General features: G+C 39.7%; 1 protein-coding gene across 1 annotated transcript in view; it reads left to right on the top strand.

The window, feature by feature from the left end:
* Positions 1-208: 208 nt before the first annotated feature.
* The window catches only part of LOC112555616, a 51,388-nt gene continuing 30,468 nt past the window's right edge, over positions 209-21,128 (top strand). Inside the window, exons 1-8 of the mRNA XM_025224046.1 lie at positions 209-298; positions 702-776; positions 1,140-1,283; positions 1,564-1,755; positions 3,198-3,398; positions 3,607-3,831; positions 4,588-4,761; positions 5,119-5,259. Of these exons, the coding sequence (XP_025079831.1) occupies positions 223-298; positions 702-776; positions 1,140-1,283; positions 1,564-1,755; positions 3,198-3,398; positions 3,607-3,831; positions 4,588-4,761; positions 5,119-5,259 (1,228 nt within the window). The 5' untranslated portion in view covers positions 209-222. The remainder of the gene's footprint in view (positions 299-701; positions 777-1,139; positions 1,284-1,563; positions 1,756-3,197; positions 3,399-3,606; positions 3,832-4,587; positions 4,762-5,118; positions 5,260-21,128) is intronic.

Below are 21,128 nucleotides of genomic sequence, written 5' to 3'. Positions count from 1 at the left end.
TACAACAACAGCAGAGTTAAAACATGAAGTGTGATACTTTCTCTAAAGTAGAAATGAGTTCATCTCACACACATACACACACTAAAGTCAGTTTGTAAACCATCGCATAGTTGCACATACATGTATCAAACAAGAAAAGAGATTGTTCGTATACTAGGAAGGATCAGTCAGTATGAGCATAGTTTTCAACTCTATATCGAAAGGTCATGCGGAAGTGTGTCGATGGACCTGATGTATAAGAAACTGCACTACGCTGCGGTACACAGTGACCGACATGGAGGCAGTGAAAGCATCATAGGTATTTTGGGCGAACCATTTAGACATATATAGTAAAAAAAAAACTTCATTCTCACAAGCATATTTCTGTTCTTTTCTACCGTTAAGAAGGGTTCTTATTAATATTGATATTGCAAGGAACACAGGTTGGTTACAAAGTCGTTATATTCTTTTGACTGTTTAAATTTTAAATTTGATGTGATATTATTATGCAGGTATATACGATATAAATCACTGCCCTAGTGTATGACATATACTGAAAACTTAGAAGAAAGAAATATATCTTTTGTAACTCGCAGTTGATGTTACCTTATGCGTTACAGACCTTTTTTTTACAGGTAACTGTTTAGCAAAGATACATAACCTTTCTCTCTAAGGGAGGTAATTTCTTGTGATTCCATAAACCTTGGCTCGTCACGTGACAGGAACCATGACAACCCTGTCAGTCCTGCTGGTGCTGGTGCTGGCGCTGGTGACAGGTTGTGAGGGACGGTCTGAGGGTGAGGTCTGCGCCTGCGTCCTATCTTTTCTATGTATTCCTCTTTCTTTCTTTCACTCACATATTCACACTTACTCGGACACACATCACATTATCAAACTCACAGTATCATACTCACTTGTTATGCTTCGGTACCTGGCTTACTGTAAAGACAGCGAAGATCGTCCTTGGCGTGACACACACACACATATCACTCACCGACACACAAAAATACTAAAGTTTTGAACCCGAAATAAGATTTAGTGGGTTTTTCAAAATTAACATTTAGTTTTTTTATTATATGATATGAATAAAAAAATAAGCAAGCAGCAAATGCAAAATTATAATCGTTATGATTGTTTTTATTTCATTTCCTTACTATCAGAGACTTGTCGGGTGCCTGGATGGTTCGGACCAGACTGTGTTTACAAATGTCATTGCCAGCAGACTCTGTGTGATGGGGCGAGTGGTGAGTGCACGGAAGGAACTCGATGTGAAGATGGCTACACAGGAACATCCTGCCAATACAGTATGTTCTTTTATCCCCCTGTCCCGTCTCTCTATATCTCTGGGTGGCTCGTTAGCGCAATGGCATCGTCTTCCTACGTCAGCGAATCAATACTTTTATTTCAGTCCTCATTTATCTCTTCTTCCTTCTTTCTCTTGCACCAATTGAATTATCAACAGGAAAGCAGTCTCTAATGTGAGAGTGAAAGATAACATTAATTTCAAAGCATGAAAAATGAGGATATCTCTTTTCGACTGAGTAACCATCGTAGAAACTTGTCTAAATTGCATGATATTTTTAGGTGACATCGCCTTTCGTAGAAGCACCTCTGTTAAGTCTGACTGCCAATGGGACGGAAACAGTTCAGCACCTGTTGATGGCGACAGAGTCACGTGTCTCACAGCAAGAGCTACGGGGTCAGGTCCTTGTTCTTGGTCTGTGGCTCTCACCGGCACGTTCGTGGTGACCCAGATCCACGTGAAAATACCTCGTGGTGAGCATGTCGCAGTTGTCATTTCTTCAGAGTATTTTTATTGCAATGATACACAACCTACAGGTAAAAGAATTAACAGTTGTCAGGGAGCTAGTATACTAAAGACGGTGTTTACATATCTTTAAGCAGTCTTGTGGAGATATCTGTTTGTCCTCGATGCAAATGAACACAGTTTGTCTTGTCCTGACCGATGGACCACTTTTTCCTGAGGTAGAGGAAGATGAGAGGTCATATACCTGTTCAGAGACAGGTCCACACTTCTTGATAAAATGGTTACTATGCTTGGCAGAAACGACGAAAGGTCATCACGACGGGAAGTAACGCTGTCAGTAAAAATAACAAGTGATCCCCATTATAAAAGGCCGCTGTTAGCACCAACTCACTGTTGAAAACGCACAAAATAACAAAACTATACAAATCCACACAATCATGCCAGTTTTTTTTCAAAAATCTATTAAGGGGCTTTACATTAGGCTTTCAGTATTCAGAGATCCGTTCTACATAAACCTGATAAATTATACGAATGTTACAGCTGACCCAATGATGACTTATCAGGGTTATTCCAAGTAGTTTGATATTAAAATCATATAAAATATATTAATTAAAATAATTGTATATTATTTATACATGTAATAGTGATGAATTTCGTATTGGTGCGTTTGTGTATTGTTAGTTCACAGGTTGTAAGATTTTGTAAATTTAATTTTCCTTATTCAACTTTTTATATCTCAGAGCTATTCACTTACAACTTCTTTTGCTTAGAAACATAAAATTAAAACTATAATGAAATTCGTTGAGGCGAAACCGGATGTTCTTTACTGACAATAAGTTATCATCAAATCAATTTTTGTATTATCAGCGCTACCGCTAGTGGGATGCGGGGTACTGCGCAAATAGAATTGTGGGGCCTTTCCAAAGTAGTATAACATCGCAGGATAAATATAACATAGTGTTACAATAATGTAAAAAGTGGAACGGCTTCCGAATAATAATAACAAAAATAATCGGACAATAGCTAAATGTAATTCTCACGAATACACCGTGATAAACATGTCATGTACAGGAACAGTTTTATTGTAGGCTACACGCTGGTTGATGTATAGTCTTACCCTTTAGGATAAAGCAGTGATTGGTGGCAGTTAATTAAACCGATTTGCTTAATAGTTGTGCGATGGTCAAAACAATTTGCCCGCAGCTATATACTATTTCCATCTACCGAGGTACCATCCCACTCCCTAGCGCCGGCTTGAATATTACTCTTTTAGTGCTTTTTTTGATAGAAGATTTAATTTAAATTAATTTGTGCACTTGTAACGCGCATCATTACAACCGAGGTAGGTCACACTCTCTGACCAGTGATGATAAACGGAAGACAATGGAAGGTTGGGCACACTGAACAGATGTGGGGATATAAGTTCGTGATGCGGTGAAATATGTTGTAGGTACGGCAGACAATAACACCTGGCAGGTTCGTTGTCATAACGACAGAAACAGCACAACAACAGAAGCACGACGTCAGAAGTGGAGCAGCAGCGACGATTACCTCACTTACCTCCCGCCTCACAATTTTTTTATCACAAGAATCGAGATTGTCACCCCCTCACAAAAGGAACTCAAACTTTGTGAAGTGAATGTACTTGGAGGTAACAACTGGATATATTTTAATCTCTTGATTCACCAGTGGACAAAGATAAATTAACTTTTCTCCTTGAATAGCATTTTCCATCGCTTTTTCACTTTGATTCCTTTACAAACTAGCCTAATAATTTAAAGCTAGCCTCAAAACCTACTACATTTTTTGAGACTATCGAACAGAGAGCAACCAAATAATAAAATCAACTGTGTGATCAGGTCGTAATGTCGTTTTGAAGAAAAATGCCACCCAGGGTAACCAAACCTTTAACAAGACTTCTGGAGCAGAGAAAGCAGTGAGTGACGAAGGCAGACGGCATTACAGAGACCAGTGCGCCATCGCGAAAACAGACACTGACCGTGGTCAACCTTTAGCCTGGTGGAAAGTGGTTCTGGGTCAGAATGTCCTCGCTTGGCAAGTGGAAGTTCACACCCCACCTGCAAGTATGTTAATGACAGCCATAGCATTATGATTTTCTCTTCAACGGTAGTGTTCTAGATATGGCGCATAACTACTGTCACACTGACTCGACTTAGGAGTATGTTCACCAGTTCGAGTACTGGGCACGTAGCTCAAAACCCCTCTCACCTGCTCACCTGCTCACCCAGAAGCTCTTCAGCGGAAATGGGTAGCTGACTTAACAGTGGAACTAAATGTAAGGAAAGGGTTGAACTCCGCCTCCCATAAGCAGGGGTATCGGATAGCCAAGTGGTTACATCACTGGCTTCCAAACCCAAAGGTGCACCGGTTCGATACCTGTCAACTTGCCGCAGTCGACCCACCTGTCGAGAAATGGTACATGACTCCATTGGGTTGGGGATGATACAAATAAAAAGGGGAGAGGAGATGGGCACCGCTCTTGCAAAAATCAAAACAAAACAAACACTTTCCTACGGGGGCACTTACACTTCTCTCCCTAAAGTGCCTAATAGAGATTCCATTACGACCTTTACTTTTATTAACCTTACCTTTCTTATGTCGTTCCTAGAAACTGTGTACCAGTTACTGTTCATTGCTCTTACGACCACCATCTGCAAACACTAAGTAACATTTCTTATTAATTTATGATTATATTGTTTTATAATTATGAGGATTTAATCATTTTAAAGTTTTGAGCTTAATGCCTATGTACGCCATATGAAACTCCACTGGTAAAAATTAGTGCTATGCAAATGAAACTGGACACATCTTATTTGAAGGTGAAGACATGACAATAATCATGTCGTCAAACAACGGTTCCACTTGGGATCTTCACGTGGACATACCACGCCAGGGTATAGTCCTCACCAAACCTGTGTTACCTGTACAACCCACAGAGGTCGTCATCACAAGGAGAGATCGTCTCTCACTGTGTGAAGTCCGTGTACTTGGAGGTAAGTCTGCTGTCCGAGGAAATCAGGTACAAGAGCAAAGCAGAAGACGTTGGATATAGAAAAGAACTTATGTCTTTAACTTTATTTCGAATCTTGACAGCAAGATGCTTTCCGAAGTCGTCATGAAGGCCATTTTGAATGATCTTAAAGAAAATTTACTAGACTTGCAATAATTCTATTTTTTCTGATAGGATAATGCAAAATAATGAGAAAACTGATGCATTTGATGCTGCAAATAACACAGAACCTATTTTAACATCTTAAACCCTTGTGCTTCACAACCGACAACCACTGGTAAATGCCAATGCAAACTCCATTTCCTCAACTATAGTAAAATGTGACTTCTCTGTTGCGTAGATTGTTTGGACGGGTATTTCGGGTGGTTGTGTGACCATCGCTGTAACTGCAGCAGTCCGGAGGAGGTGTGTGACAAGGTGTGGGGAACCTGTCGGCGGCCTCGTTGTGAGATGGGGTGGCAAGGACCCCGATGTCAGCAAGGTCAGTCAGTCCATCAGTCGGCCCAACACATGATAGAGACTGAAGCAGGCTTTTTGATGATGTTGATGATTATGATTATGATTGTTGTTGTTGTTGTTGATGAAGCTAAAAGATGTGTGCCTATCGCTGTAGCTGTCAGTTCTGCTAGAAAGGTGACAAGTATCACTACAGTTAGTAACTCATGCTTTTAATAATTAAAAATTATATTTTATCATTATAACTTTTGTGATTATTTAAGGACTCAATCGTTATGTTTATATTTATACTAGTAGCAAGCTAGCATTTCAGCGTTGAACCAACAGAATCCCTAATACTTCCCCCACAATATACCCTTTCCCTCTTCATTCTCCCATCCAAAAAGGCAGGTTTAATCCAAAGGCTAAGCTGTATTTTCATGTTAAAGATCTATCAATGTATTCATACTGTATTATTTATATAACATGTGAAACGTATATTATTGTGAGATTTGTGGGACAAAATATTAACAATTTCCTATTTTCTTTAGCTTGTCTTCCAGGAACTTACGGGACCGAATGTTCCGAGACATGCAGCAAGAACTGTGTGAACAGAGGCTGTAGTCCCAAGGACGGCACATGCACTCAGGGATGTCACCCGGGGTGGGAAGGAGACAAGTGTCAGCGCAGTTAGTATCTGAGGCCAGGACATTGATTTCAGCCTGCCTTTATTTTGAAAATAATGTATTATTGTTTATTATCATTATCTCAAGAATAAGGCATTGGGACCATTATCAACTCGCCGAGCTACAGCAAAATTTGTTTGTGAGTACATTAGCCGCGGATGAAAGCCGAGTGAATAAGTTTAATAACGGTGTCTGCCTCGTCCACTGGAGACGCCATTGTATGTTTGTTTACTGCCGCGGGTGACAGTTTCCCATTCATCGCTTGTTTTCTTTCGTGACACCCTATTGAGGCAGTATGAGCACAGTTGCGATTTCATACTGTTGACCACTGGAAGTCATTGCTTTCTTGCCTACAAGCTTAGGTCTAATCGCTTCCGCTTTGTTTCGCAAGGGAGAAACTGCTTACAAGAATTTGACAAAATAAGACTGTGACACTTTGAGAGTTTGGTCACTTTGGAGGCTTAATGCTTGCTCAGTGTGCAGCTCTGGTTTCTATGGTAACGCCTGTGGCCACAACTGCAGCAGCAGTTGCCTTGATGCACTTTGCGATCCCGTTTCCGGTTCTTGTACGCATGGCTGTGTCAGTGGAATGCATGAGAGTTTCTGCAGTGAAGAGGTCACACTGGAAACTATACCTGACAGAGCAGCTACATCTACTGGAGGTACACACACTTTCTTGACTAAAATTTAGTATTTAATATTGAATTTAAAATCTGCATAACATTTTGTTTGCTCACGACAATGGAAATGTTAGAGGCTCACACGGACCCGAACTCTTTCACCCTATCTCTACCCACAGTAAAGAGTACTTAAGGGGAGAGAAATGTTGAAGGCAACAGCAGGAAAGGGTGTCATTCTCCTTTAACGTGTTTTTGAACTGCTTAAGTCCATTAAATTAAATATAGGCTCTCGATTTGTACTTTTGTTATATTTGAAAACTAGAATAAAGCACACGCCTTACTTGAACAAGCTCCTTGTCTTGCTGACTAGACTTCGCTTTGGGGTTGTTTAACGGTCGTCAAACATTGAATGAGTGACGTATGAGTGTCACAGCAATACCCACTGTTAAACAGCGTGACGTTTGACTTTTTCAGTCATGAACATTGTCCTGATACTTGCTGGTGTCGTCACGGTCTGCTTGGCAACCACCGCCGTGACTGTGATGGCCTTCAAACGAAGGTAGTGTTAAGTTGCGAGGGGAGAGAATGCGACAGGAAAGATCAGGAAAAAGCGAAGCTACTACTACAACAACTTTGTCACAAAATAGTTAAAAACTTGACTTTCTTCGATGTAAATTTAGAAAAGGTACGTTCTGTAACATTTACAGATTTAAGATTAAATTAAATTTGAGAGGAATTCGTTAAATATAAAATTATTGTCTCGCATAATTGCTAGAGTAAAGAAAAGAAAGGCTTCAGAAGCAGAGACTCAGATGACAAACTGGGGTGATCGCTCCACACCATGGCGAGGCCACGTGACAGAACGAACGTCACACGCGCCGTCCAGGCAGTCAGACACACGTCACGGACGGAGATCGACACAGCGCTTGTGAGTTCTCGTGGCGTGCTGTAGTTTAGGTGTCGAGTGAGTTCACTTCCTTTAGCCAGAATAAAGAAACTGGACACCATCATTGTCCTCTTTGTCATTCTGGATATTTTAGTTTGCATCATAGTTGTACAATGACATTACGTTACAGTCACGATGTGCTTGTAAAAATATTGTACGATGTAATATGAACTTTTAGAATCCGGAAGCTACGCCGATAACTGAGGGTCCTATGAGTGTTGTAATAACAACAACAACGACGACGACAACAACAACAACACAACAACAACAACAACAACAACAACAACAGCATTGTCTCATCATTTCAGCTGCATTTTATTTTTACATGCTTGCAGACCTTTAATAAAGCACGAAGAAATGATCGCTGATACCAGACCTCCCTCCGCTGCTAACTGGAAGCTGACCAGTAAAACAGACCAAGATGGCGTAGATGTGGTTCCAGACGCTTTGAGTGAAGCGTGTTCTAGTTCTGATGCATCTGACACTGGCAAGTAATCTGCTGGTTGTCAACCGTATAATTTCTGATTATTCTCATTGTACGCAAATACATGTGATTACTTATTGTCCTGATTGTCATGCTAGCTGTTGTCGACAGTTTATTGCCATGACTGTCCAATCAAATATAGTTAATACTACAAGATGGCTCATTTGGCATTTTCCGCGAGGACCACCAGAGGGCCTCCTAACACTTCTATTCAGGGAAGAAATTACATACAAAAGATGAAGAAATGTTGTTTTTCGTCGTGAAATAAATCGCAGTTCATTAATGTGCGCACCATATTGTAATATTCAGTATCTTTGGTCAAACTCTCGTGAGCATCAGATGCAGTAGAGTGTCCCTAAGAGAACATTGACACTAAACTACCCTGTCGCTCTCTTCAGACTTGTACTACCAGAGTTACATTGAGGTGGACGTGGACACCTTCAAAAGCAGTGTGGTTGCTGTGAGAGACTTCCCCAGCAAGGTGGCAAGATGGCTGTCAGATCCGGAACACTTTCGCAAGGAGAGATCGGTATGCTTAGTTCACTGATGATACATTGTAACTGCTCCACGGCATTACTAGTGTCGTTGTGTATGTTTTATATTCTATCTGTGGGTTTTAATGACACTTGATAATAAAGATTATATTAAGGTTCAATATTTTTTTTTTGGTAATTTGGTGCAATTTAAGAAAGTACAGGATTCTGTTAGAAGCAAAGGTGAAATTCAGAAAATGAGAAAAGATTTGTTTCCATATGGCCGTAGCTAGAAGGACGATGTAGAGGTAATGAGACACAGGACGAAGTGATTCAGAGACATGGATAACATAATCCAGATGCCCACGAATAGCTCGTTCGGAAAGTAGGAATCACAGTGACAACTAAAGACCTGCTGTCATGTACTTTTGTCATCAAAGGGCAGAGTTCAGACGTGTAAACAAGGCACATCACCATGCAAGTACTACTGAAAATAATTAGATAGAGCCATCTAATACCACGTTCAATGTTTTCAGACTTTTTTAAATCGACATTTCTTCACAGGCGTTGCCAGAAGGCAAGCGAACTCATTCCAAAACAGCCGCACTGCCTCAGAACATTATCAAGATGAGGTACAGGGAGATATACCTTTGTAAGTGGACATTTTTTTATTTATTTACTCTGTCACACACTGCGCTGGCCTGGTGTCATTGGGGTTGTTGACTAATCTTATGTTATACTGTTTGATTCTAAATGTTTATACGCTTAGACCCCAGTTCATATATTTTATCCTATGAACTTAGATGCATTGTTTTGTATTTTAATCTTTGACCCCAGATGATCATTCCCGTGTTATCCTCAAGCCACTGCCCGACGATCCCAGCAGCGACTTCTACGATGCCAGCTACATCGATGTGAGTTTGACTGGTCATCAGAGATAACAGACAACTTGACAGCGTATTTGACGAATGACCTGACATGGAGAGGAGCATAGAAGGGTTGTTTGTGTGTTTGTGTGATTGTCACCTTGTCTTTTACTCGTTGAACACCCCAAGGGTATCAGGTTATTATTTTGATTGCTTTTTTGTGAATGTGCATGTAAGAAAATCGTGTTTCTTGTCCAGGGATATGCAAGAGAAAAGGAATATATTGCAGCCCAAGGTAAGAATAACAATTATTCATAGTCCATATCTGTTTTGTCATATTTGTTATTTCTGAGGTGAGTACGTCTTCTTTATCACTCAGATATTTTACAAACTTTTTGAGCTATTGCATTTATCACTTATCTTTGCTGAAAAAAAGTTTAAAGTGAACTTTTAGAAATTTTTATTTGGGAATATTTTCAGTGATTTCTGATGTCAGTAAATCGGATGTGTCTGTGCTTCAGGCCCCATTCAGAAGACGGTGGATGACTTTTTGAGGATGGTGTGGGATGTAGGTTGCCCCTGTATCGTCATGCTAGCCAACACGGAAGAAATGGGGCGGGTACGTACCCTGAACTGCATTGTTAACACAGTGCAGATAGTGCGGGTAACCTGAATCACCTAAGCAATACGATAATGATGGTATGGATAAGTAAGATCCATCAGCTGACCAGTAAGTGATGATAGAATGAGGGTCTACCTGCTGGGTGTGCAAATAGATGTGAGTAAATCTCAGACAAAATTTCTAACTTGCTGCCACACAGGTCAAATGTCACCAATACTGGCCTGTGGATGGTGCCACATTCTCTACACAAAACGTGACTGTGACTAATCGCAGAACCTCCCAGTTTGCCGACTTCTGCATTCGGGACCTGATTCTAGAAAGGGTATCTTGTCACAGTTTTCATGAACATTACTTAGTCCGCCACAGCTCAAAGTGAAACAACACCATAGTAAACATGTTTAATAACCCTACCTTACTGAAGAGTAACAAAAAAATTAACACTTGATCTTAAATCGCCAGAACTTCGATTCAAAAAAATTTAGAAGACATGTGACATTTGTAGATATTCACTAAGAAATGGATTTAAGTATTATCCTGTAAAACTAGAAATAATTTATATCTAGAGATAGTAAATGCATGTACGTTGACACTGCAGGGAGGACAGACAAAGGAAGTCAAGATGTTTCACTACACAGCATGGCCAGCCAATTTACCGCCATCATCCCCATGGTCCTTGCTGGATTTCCGGAGCAAAGTTCGCCAAGTAGAGAGTACTAAAGGCCCGACTATAGTTCACTGCAGGTGTGTTGTTCGTTGCTAACAGCAACATTGGTGTTTAAGAAAAGAAGAAAACGAATTTATTAGCTTTGAAACTTATTTTAACTATAAAAGCTGAGTTTTGCTTTTTGTTGTTGAGTTTTGTTTTATTTAAACCTTGAGAACATCTAATTCTTCACTTTCTTGCACAATCAAAATAACTGTTCTGCTCGTTTCTTAGTTTCTCATCCAAGCACTTATTTCCTGTTATTGTCGTGGTGTCGTGTGGTATTTGCTGAAGCTTGATTATTTACGGACCGTCGGTTCACTTGTAGTCTTTATGAGCTCGCATTCACAGGTGGGTATATATGATCATTTATTCGTCTGTAGCAACACTTTCAAGTTCACGTGCACAAATCTACGTGTTTCTTAGCTATTTCTTCATAAGCAATTGTGTTTCTTTTGATGCATGTGCGCGTGCAATCCCTCTGCATGAATCAGTGCCGGCATTGGTCGGACCGGCACGTTCCTGGCGCTGGACATCCTGCTGACACGTGCAGAGGTCGAAGGCGTGGTGGACGTCTTCACGTGCGTGTGGGTCCTGCGACAGCAGCGCGCCGGCATGGTGCAGACTCTGGTGAGTGGAATCTTTGTGGTTAAGCAAGGCTGTGCTCGTGGCTTTTACCTCCTGATGACTTCACTTACTCCACCCATCTGAATTTCTGCTACTCTTTCCGTATATAGGGACTTTTTTCTTCGTCTCTCGCTGAAAAAAGTTACATGTCACGAGCTGAATGCATGTAAGCTTAAGGTTGGACACGTTTTGTTTATATATTTGGCTGCTTAATTATTTCTTTACATCTTGGATCCTATCTAGCTAGCATTTTATCATTTTGCTGTAGTTTCTGTGCATGTATGTCTTAATGGCTGATTCTTCGTCTCAAGTATTTTGAAATGACCGTTGTCAAATTGTGTGTATGCAAAATCATTAAGCAAATTTATTTTAGACATTTCTCTAGATTCTTAGATTAAAATACTTCACTAAGTTTACTGAGGACTGTTGACTTTCAGACGCAGTACATGTTTATCTTCGAAGCACTTGCTGCAGCCTTGGTTACGTCAGTTCCGGTGTCTGTAGAGAATTTCAACTTAAATCGTTGGCTTTCCAATAAGGACAAAGAAAATCTCATGGAAAAGGAATACAAGGTGATCCACCATGTTTACTATTGAACTAAATGCACTGTCGATTTGGTTCTCACAATTAGCCAACATTCCTTTTTCTCAATGATTTAACACACTAAGTTATATTGCTGTTATGCTGACCTTAAGCAGCTCACATTCAGAACAAGACCCAGTCCTGGAGTCCTGTAGTACGTTTGAAATTAAAATAAAAATCAGTCATTTATTATTTACGGTGATTACGATTGTTATAATCAATCGTATTCTGAAACCGGATGCTATAACTTTACTCATTACACATTCTCTTGATAGAGTACCATTTTATTAAAAAAGAGATAAGTCTAAGTTACAAGAGATTATCGTAGCTAAGGGTAGTTTTTTGAGTAAGCAGCTCGATGAGGCCGGCATTGTCTGTCCAGAACCTCAAGATGTTTGTGGAGTCGTCGGGAGCAGAGGGCAATGTGTGTCACGCTGACCCTTCCAGCTGCCACGAAATATCACGTGAGTGGCCGGCAAAAACTTGAATGCTCTCGCCAGCTCTTTGCTTGTGTTTGTGTGTGCGTACATGTGGATCGGTACATGCTAATAAAATCTTACTTTACTGATGCAGAAGTTACGATGTAATGAACCTGTATAGTTTTTGCGTGCGCTGGATGTTGATAGATATTACTTTGTATGTGTTGTTATACAGAATATAGTCTTTTATGAGGATACTAAATCTAACATGTCATTTCCTATTAGTTTTTGCTCACTTTATTATTCCATTTCTATCCCTCTCTTTGTGTTTTTCTCTTTTGTTCCTGCATTTTTCATCGTATCACTAATGTAAGTGATGCAAAGAAAATTTACAGAAATTATGGTTTCAGAGGGAACACAACGTGTTTCCGTGTTTGCGGTGGACAAACATTGTACTCCAGTTTATGTCGACGCTGTGTTTTTCTCGGTAAGTTTACACATATAAAAGTGTAATATGTACATGACTATGACGATGACGATGACTAACATTTACTTATAAAAAAATAATAGCTGAAGAGTTGGTGATAAATTGTTTTTACTGCAACTTGAGTTGTGAATTTTGTGCTGATTGTTTACTGTGTTTTTGCAACTATTAAATTCACTGACTTTCTGCGTCACATCGAGGGTGACTGTGAAATAGTGAAACAGTGATGACACAAAACTGATGCTAAAAAAAGCAGTTTTATCAAGAGACTGATAAAACCTAGTCTGGGAACAGCAATGTTATACGACAGTCTTTCTGGGAGTATCACTTGTGTCACGTGATTATTTTCTGAGCGTAACGTGCATGTCACGTGACGTTTGCTGTTTGCTTCAGGGCTACTTGCAGGAGCGAGCTTTCATCCAGACTCACAGCCCGCAAGATGGCGATGTGATCAGTTTTCTGTCTATTGTGTGCCAGCACCATGTCAGTAAAATCATCTGCCTGGACACAGCAGCTGACAAGGTAAGTGTATACGTAAGTGTAAGAAAATATCCTGAGAATAAGTTTTTTTAAGCTGGTCAGTGTGTCAAGACAGAGTTCATAGTTCACCGGATATTAAGCACAATGCATATATAGGCAAGAAACACTCACACACACACACACACACACACACGCACTCACTGGCACACGAACACACGCACATACACGCACGAACGCACACACGCACACACACAAATTATTTCAACACGTTTATTTTCTGTTCTTCAGTCCGCCATTTACTGGCCAGACAAAGGAAGGTCATCCGTCACCTTTGAACCCTATCAAGTGGAATTGCTGGATGTTAAAGAGGAGCAGGGGGTAGTCGCCCGAATTCTGCGCATTCATCTGCTACATCTGAATAATTATATGAACGTGAGGACTGGTAGATAACTTGCTAGTGGGCTCTACCACCTCAGCATCACTCTCTTCTCTCGGCTGTCATCGGGGATTTCGTGACTAAGTCATGACATTCAATATTCAAATTATTGTAAAATCTTGTAAAATTTTGTATGAACTAAAATTAGCATTATTAGCATCATGTTATACACCAACTCAGTATACTAAGTGGGTACTTTCAAATCGTTTAGTCTTTGAATAGGTTTTCCTTTTGTGTGAATATTTTGGTAATTCTACTTCAAGGAAGATGGCATTTCCCTGGTAGCCCAAGAGTGGCATGACTTCACTCACTATTCATTATCCACGTCGCCTGACACACTTCTCAGGTCATCACAGATTTCCGTTGAGCTGAAGGCGCTGATTCATGTTGCACAACCCATACCCCAGGGCCCAGTACTCGTACATTGCAGGTGCCTTAAAGATTTAGTAGCCATTTATCTATCTGTTTTTAGGATAAAAATGTGAGCATAAGAATGCTAATAGAATAGGATTATATATATATATACAGAGTTAAATATAGTAGTGCGATTGTGACCTACACTTAGTGACAGTAATGTAACCACACTACCGACAGACTTTGAGCAACATTGATCTCCTTGTTGCATCATTATGAACAGAGGGCCAATATTGCCAATGCTGTACTGTACGTAAAATAAAGATAATTTACTTTTCAGACCATTAATTTTATGCATCACTAAAGTGAGATATTCCTTAATTAATTTGGTTTTTTTTTAGTTATAAACATAATTTAAATGACCGAGGATCTGTAGACATTGTTTCACCATTTTATATTGCTTTGCTTAACTCCCTTTATTGATTTTTTCCCCTTCAGATATCTTCGCTGATGATACTCTTTTCATTCTGTCTTTTCTTAGAAGCTACTATATTGTTGTTGTTGTTTCCTTCTTCTTCCATTTCTTCAATCTTTCCCATTTAAAATTTATGTAGAGATGGACAAACACACAGCGGTTTATTCTGCGTCCTGTGTGTGACTCTTGAGCGCATGCGCTTAAACGGCGAGGTGGCGATCAGCTACGTCACAGGTCACATGAGTATGTCACGTCGTCGTATGATCATCAGTCAGGTGTGTGTCTAGTCTCGCTTTGTTTTTTAAACAAATTTGATTCTGATTGATTAATTTCAGCTAAGCAAATATGAATACAAATTTTTGGTTTGTGTTATTTCGTCTTTCTTCATTTATTCTTTCTTTTCTTTCCTTCTTTAAAGTGTTTCTTCCTTTCTCGATTTTATTTCAATTCTTTCTTTTATTTTCTCTTTTCTTCTTTTATTTTAGAATTGCATAATTCTTCTTTGAAGTCTATCAAAGTGAAAATACTTTGGCTTCACAGAACATATTGAAATAACATAAATATGTTTGTTTTGCTCGTCTGAAGACAAATAACTAAACCGAACAAGATTTATTTGTTTTGTAATTCCTACAGGAACAGTTTAAGTCTATTTTCCACATGATAGGCAGTGAACTTGATGCTAATGGAGGAGAAACACCTTTGAAGACATCTTTGACTCCAGCAGTACAGTGAGGTGTCTCAAGAACAACCTTGGGCCAGCATGACATTGAATTTCAACAGAGACTTCAACTGAGAACTCTTCGAAACGAAGCTGTCTCATTGATATCGAAATAATATAATGACTGTCAAGTGAAATATCATCAATAAATATCAAGAAAAGGATATAATTTCAAGGTAGTAAAACCATAGCAATCGAAACAATGACTATATGTGGATCGCCATTTACAAAAATGATCCTTTCCAGAAGGACCGAGCCTAATTTACAATTTATGTAAATTGAAGAATATTCTTATAACTAAAGTGGTATTATTTTGCCAACTTTTGCACTCTACTGTACCTTTTTCAACACTATCACTTACACCAATTATTTTTCATACCCACTGTTAGTTCATCATTGGCACAGCCAATACGCACTCCCACCTTCTTTTCTTCCGAGGCAGTTCAGCCGGTTACATCTTCAGTTGCAATCCTGTGAGGTATTTTGACACCTTAATACAGATGCAGGGTAGATACTAAAACACAAGAGTCGTTGTCAGAGAGAAAATAAAGGACTGACCGACACATGCTTCTGATCTGAGTTCGTTATGTCACTTTGACCTCAGTTCTGATATATCACCAGAAGTCGCTTGCGGTTACACATTTGGAATAATACTTGGAGCAACAGAAAGGAACTGATACACAGTAGTGAATAGAACTCAATAGCGTTAATACTGCAAGTTGTTTATATTTTTTAAATTATTTTCTGTTTACTTTTTGTAATGGAGTCTAAATTCGAATCGTTCTGTCACATGTACTGTGTATAAATTATTGTCCAAAATTCAAGTAATCCGTCCTAAAACCGTGAAAGCATAACACTAGAAAGAAGGTTACATACAGAGAAATTTCTGTTGCTTTTATCACATTTTAATTCCATTTTTGAGAGAGAATTATATTTTTTAGCTTGTTTACTTCCAAATCTTTCTTACTTTGTCAGCCGTTCATGCGAGACTGAAGGAAGGATCTTTGAAATGAAGTAAGTAAACGAGCCATGAAAGAAATAATATTTTTGCTCATTTGCAATATTGAAACGGGTCGCTTCTCGACTTACAAAAACAGTAATCGCCAGCTGTCAAAGCAGTATTGTAAAGTGACTGTCATTAAAGTATACTTCTTGTTTTGCTGTTATTGTTTTTTACTCATGTGTCTGCCGTTGCCAGAGTGGTTGTGTGGTTGGTTGACGCTGACAGTCAGTCAGCCTGTGGAAAGGAGAAAAGTAAAAGATGCGAGCTCTGGCTGACCATGACTATGTAATGTCATTTACTTTGACTTGGCACTAGCACCGTGGACTGTATTGTACTATAAACTGGACTGTGCCATGACTATACCCTTGTTTGCAACCATGCTAGCGTGACTAGGCTTAAACGTTTACGATGTTACTGTTTGTATCGTTACTAGTTTACTTTGCTCAAGTTTTCACTATTACTGTCCACACCATACGGCCTCTAAATAATTTAATGGCGCTTAATAACTTCCGGCCTCAGAAGTGTTCTTGGGGCCTACATGCGAGTAGTCACAAACTATAGAGCTGCTGTGTCCTTGCTCAGTTTAAACCCAAGCTCAGCACGGATTGGATTTGCTCTCCAGTTTTAATCCACAAACCTAATAACAGTAAACAGCATGCACCTGTCATGCCCTCTATTCATACGAGAGTACATTCAGACTTTAACGAGTGCGTGCCTAGGGTTTCATTTTGATAATGGTGTACAAAGTGAGGTTACCGGTAAATTTACATCTCCTTTATCTATGTTATTCAACTAACATTTCGACACAAATTTTTCAACCATCAAATACTTAGCACTTGTTTGATGTTTTACGCAGAGCCAGCGACTAATCCTACATCACGGAAAGCAGCCAGCCATGTAAAAAAATATGTCACATGCAGAGAATGAACAAAATGCCCGAGACGAGATCTGAATCCAAGACATCCAACCCTCACAGTATTGGTGACCGCCCTTCACGCAACAGGAATGTGGAAGAAGAGGAGACGCAGGATGAATGGCATCTGCTTTGTAAACAGTTGCAGAAGCAGACAAAGAAAGCAAATTTGACCTGAAATACGATCTGACACCGTGAGCTCAAGATTTGCAGCTTATTTTTAGCAAAAGTTAAAAAGAATAAAGCAAAATATAGATCCTTTGGAAGTTAACTTAAATACAACATGGTCCTCTTCATCTAGTCATCAGTACTGTTTGCAGTTCTGGTTGTTTTGGTTTTGTTTGTTTGGGATTTTTATTTTTAAAATGTCACGACATAAAGTGTGTGTACCCACTGACTCATATGTACCTACTGATACATGAAGTGCCATGGTTTATATACCAAATACGCCTCCTGGTGTCTGGCTGAATAACTTCCGGTCTGCAAAGCGCGGTTAGTGTTGAGCCCACGTGGAAGTGGAGCAGCTGCTGTAACCTTTGCCCTGTTTAATCAGATCAGACCTTCTCAAGTTGTTATCTATGCTGAAAGCCGCTTTGCCACCAGAACTGACAACAACAAACTGCATGCACTGGTCAGAACTGTCTATGTACAGTCTTTTCTATTTATTCTTGATGGCGAATGTTAGTGTGTATGCTTGTGTGTATGTTACTGTGCATGTATATGTGAGCCTATAACCACCTGCTAACCCCTGATTGTCATGTAATGCCTCATAAAAAACATGAATACCATTCACCACACATTTTACCTTTATCTGGCTACATAAACAAAGCTTAAAACGCTCTAAAGAATTTAAATTTGTGCCTTATGTGGATCAAACAATTATTCAAAGTTTTGAAACAAAGAGATGTATTCATGAGCTAACTATTTGGAGCGTGTCGTTACTATATCGGAAGGTTGAGGGAAAACATGATTACCAGATTCCCTTTAAAAATTCAAAATTGTTGGATTATCGGGAAAAACTGGCCAGCAAGGACACAGGCTGCTTGTATTCAGTACCGCTGTACATGTAATGTAAACAGTATTAAAAATATTTCTATACAAGCACGAACTCACCCTCTCCCGACACAGAACCGTTCAGATGCGAAATAAGGTTTACTATTGTAGTACACGGTAATAGAAACTCCACAAAGCTCTAGAGACCTTGAAGTCACTGCAAATATTTAAGTTTTGAAGAAATAAGAGACTACAGACAGCTGGGCAGTGATGGCCACTCGTTCTAGTTCTCAGAGGTCACCGTAGATATAGGTCTTTCCTTCATTAATGAAATCTTATCGCATTTATCCTTTTCTAGGCCATTGACCTCCCAATGTTTGTAGCCTCTCTCCCGTCAGGGAGCCTTAAATATGTGATAGTAGATGTCGGTGTGCACATTTTATTACTTGTTTTCTAGGAGGGGTAAAAACCGTTTCCTGTGGAGGTCACTGCAAAAGTTCTCATGGATTTATTTATTTTAATTCTTCCAGAAACTTCATTCGGAACAAGCTTATTCATATTCAGTTCAGTATACGTGGATATCAAACTTTTATTACAAGAATGTACTCGAATGTAACGCTGCTGGTGGTTTCAGGTCTCCATGTCTCTCTCTCACACTCACACACCATGTCTCTCTGTCTCTCCAATTCCCTGTGACTCTCTGTCACCACGGCGGACACACCTGATTGCTTATATAGTGTAGGGTAGTCTACAAACTGTCGGCTTACAGAACACTCAAGAGAAATAAAATCACACACAATCACAGGCCAATACACCTTAATGTCGTAGAGCTGCGAAGAATGACAGAGCTCAGTGTTCTTGCGGACCCAATGTAAGAGCAGTGCAGAATGTTAAATGTGTGGACTGTCATTCCAAAGAAAGAAAACATCGTGCAGAGTGAGAATGATCATGCCCCTCCCCCGCCAAAAGTAAAAAAACCCAAACAAACAAACAAATAAACACACACACATAAAAAAATACGTACATCTGTACACAAGCAGACTTTCAGAGACACAGAACACTGCAATTGTCCTTCAGGTAGTTTTCATCGAATGTTAACTGGTATATAGGTATAGCTTTGAAAACCAACTAAAACAATAGGTTTTTAAGACACGGTACATGCTGGCACATTCAGTCTACTCGCATCTGGTAGAGAACCGCTTATGAAATAGCAGGTTGTAATGCTCGTGTTTATACCCGTAATCAATGTCCACTAGAATCACGGTCAGTGGGACTGGGTTACTCGGGTATTTCTGTTCGGCAATTATAGTCATTTCTCCATTTCTCTCCAGAGGAAGACAACAAATTCTCTCATTGCTTTGAAGTCCTTAAGCTATACTCATGTTATTTTATTCTCAGAAATGTACTTTTAGAAACCAAAGAGTTTGAATAAGCGGACTAAAACGCACTCAAGAGTGAACGAGTGGTTTGGCTTGAGTCAAATGCTGTGAGAAATGTTGTGTCTGATTATATCCCTCCACAGAGGATTTAAAACTTTAATCATAAGCAGTTATTTATAAAGTCAGTGACTGATTTTCATGACCTGTTTCAGTGTAATGTGCTTTGTATATCGATATTAAAGGGTTGCAAAGCTGGACCAGCATTTATGTGTACGTTACAATGTAATGTATGTTTTGTCTTTGGTTGGTTGGTTGTTTGTTTGTTTATTTGTTTGTTTGGATGGTTGGTTGGTTGGTTGGTTGGTTGGTTGGTTGGTTGGTTGGTTGGCTGGCTGGCTGGCTGGTTGGTTGGTTGGTTGGTTATAACCAGTTATATGTAATTGTGATTTTATATCTGATTGCACTAGATGACCTCTCTATTTGCACAGTTCCACCACCTTTTCGAGGAGGACTGAACTTACTGAGCAGCTAATCTGGGACAGTGTCTACACCTTCAGTCTATGTATGGCTCTCTTGGCTTCTTTCAGCAGGATTGCATCGCTTTTTCTTGTCTGGTGGCAGTGAAGGATGTGGAAAGCTATTTGATAATTTTTAGTATTCAGTGCTTTCAGTCAGAAGCTGCCCGTCATTTTTGATCACCAAAGCTTTGTCTTGTCCTCAGTGTCCTGAGTACCTAGCCGGTCTTTAAGTTGTTACCTCCTCACAATCCCTTCTCTAGGCTGTGGTACATTTTCTTGGTTGCCTTCATCTTGCTCAAGAGTACTCTTCAGTCACTTGTCTCCGCTTCGTAGTTGACAAAAGGCTGCGCTTTCTCTCCACCTTTCTTGAACTGAGGCCATTTCTCCTTTTTTGTCTTATTAGCCCCCTATTCTTTTTGTCAAAAGTAGCTGTTTTTTGATAACTCTCACAAGAGTGTCAATCGACATAGCAATCCATGATGCACAGGGCGAATGATTTGCCTTCAGGTTAGGTCTTTGAAGCCTCTTCAGTGTCTGGATATCTTTGCTTTTTCAAGTGACAAGGGATTCACGGTTGCTAAAATAGCATCTCTGGAGAAAATTGTGTTCTTTATCTCTGTCAGTACCTGAATATGATCTCGTTTTTAACCAGTTCGTGCGAGACTTAAAAGTGCATTGGCACAGGATTTAGTGGGTTTGGTTGTCTGGTGACTTCTAAGTCACACTTCTTGATTGCTGGACATGCGTGCTTTTGGCGATAGTGAGTCGATAGTTGTGCACAAACTCTGGGATTCTTAGGTCTCTGTCACTAGGCCAAACATTATTTTATTCTTTTTATCCATCGTCGGCAAACATCTCGTTTTATTTCAATCATCACTATCGTCCTTCTGTGGTATTATTGCTATGACAGTGTTCATCTAACCATAGAACTCCTCTTTGTGAATTGTCAGAGTGTACATGTAGGTAAGGACAATAATTTGGATGGATGAAAATGAAAAATGAGGATGGAAATCAGTTATCTCGAAACAGGGGTACACTTGATGTCGATTCCAGACACTCCCTTCTCAGCATGAAAGCTAGGACATGTTCGTTTTCGGTGTCTCTACTTGATTTTGTAGTTTCCATGCGTAGCTG

The sequence above is a fragment of the Pomacea canaliculata genome, linkage group LG14 (assembly GCF_003073045.1).
Source record: "Pomacea canaliculata isolate SZHN2017 linkage group LG14, ASM307304v1, whole genome shotgun sequence".
NCBI lineage: Eukaryota > Metazoa > Mollusca > Gastropoda > Architaenioglossa > Ampullariidae > Pomacea > Pomacea canaliculata.
This window is presented reverse-complemented; position numbering and strand designations above follow the sequence as displayed.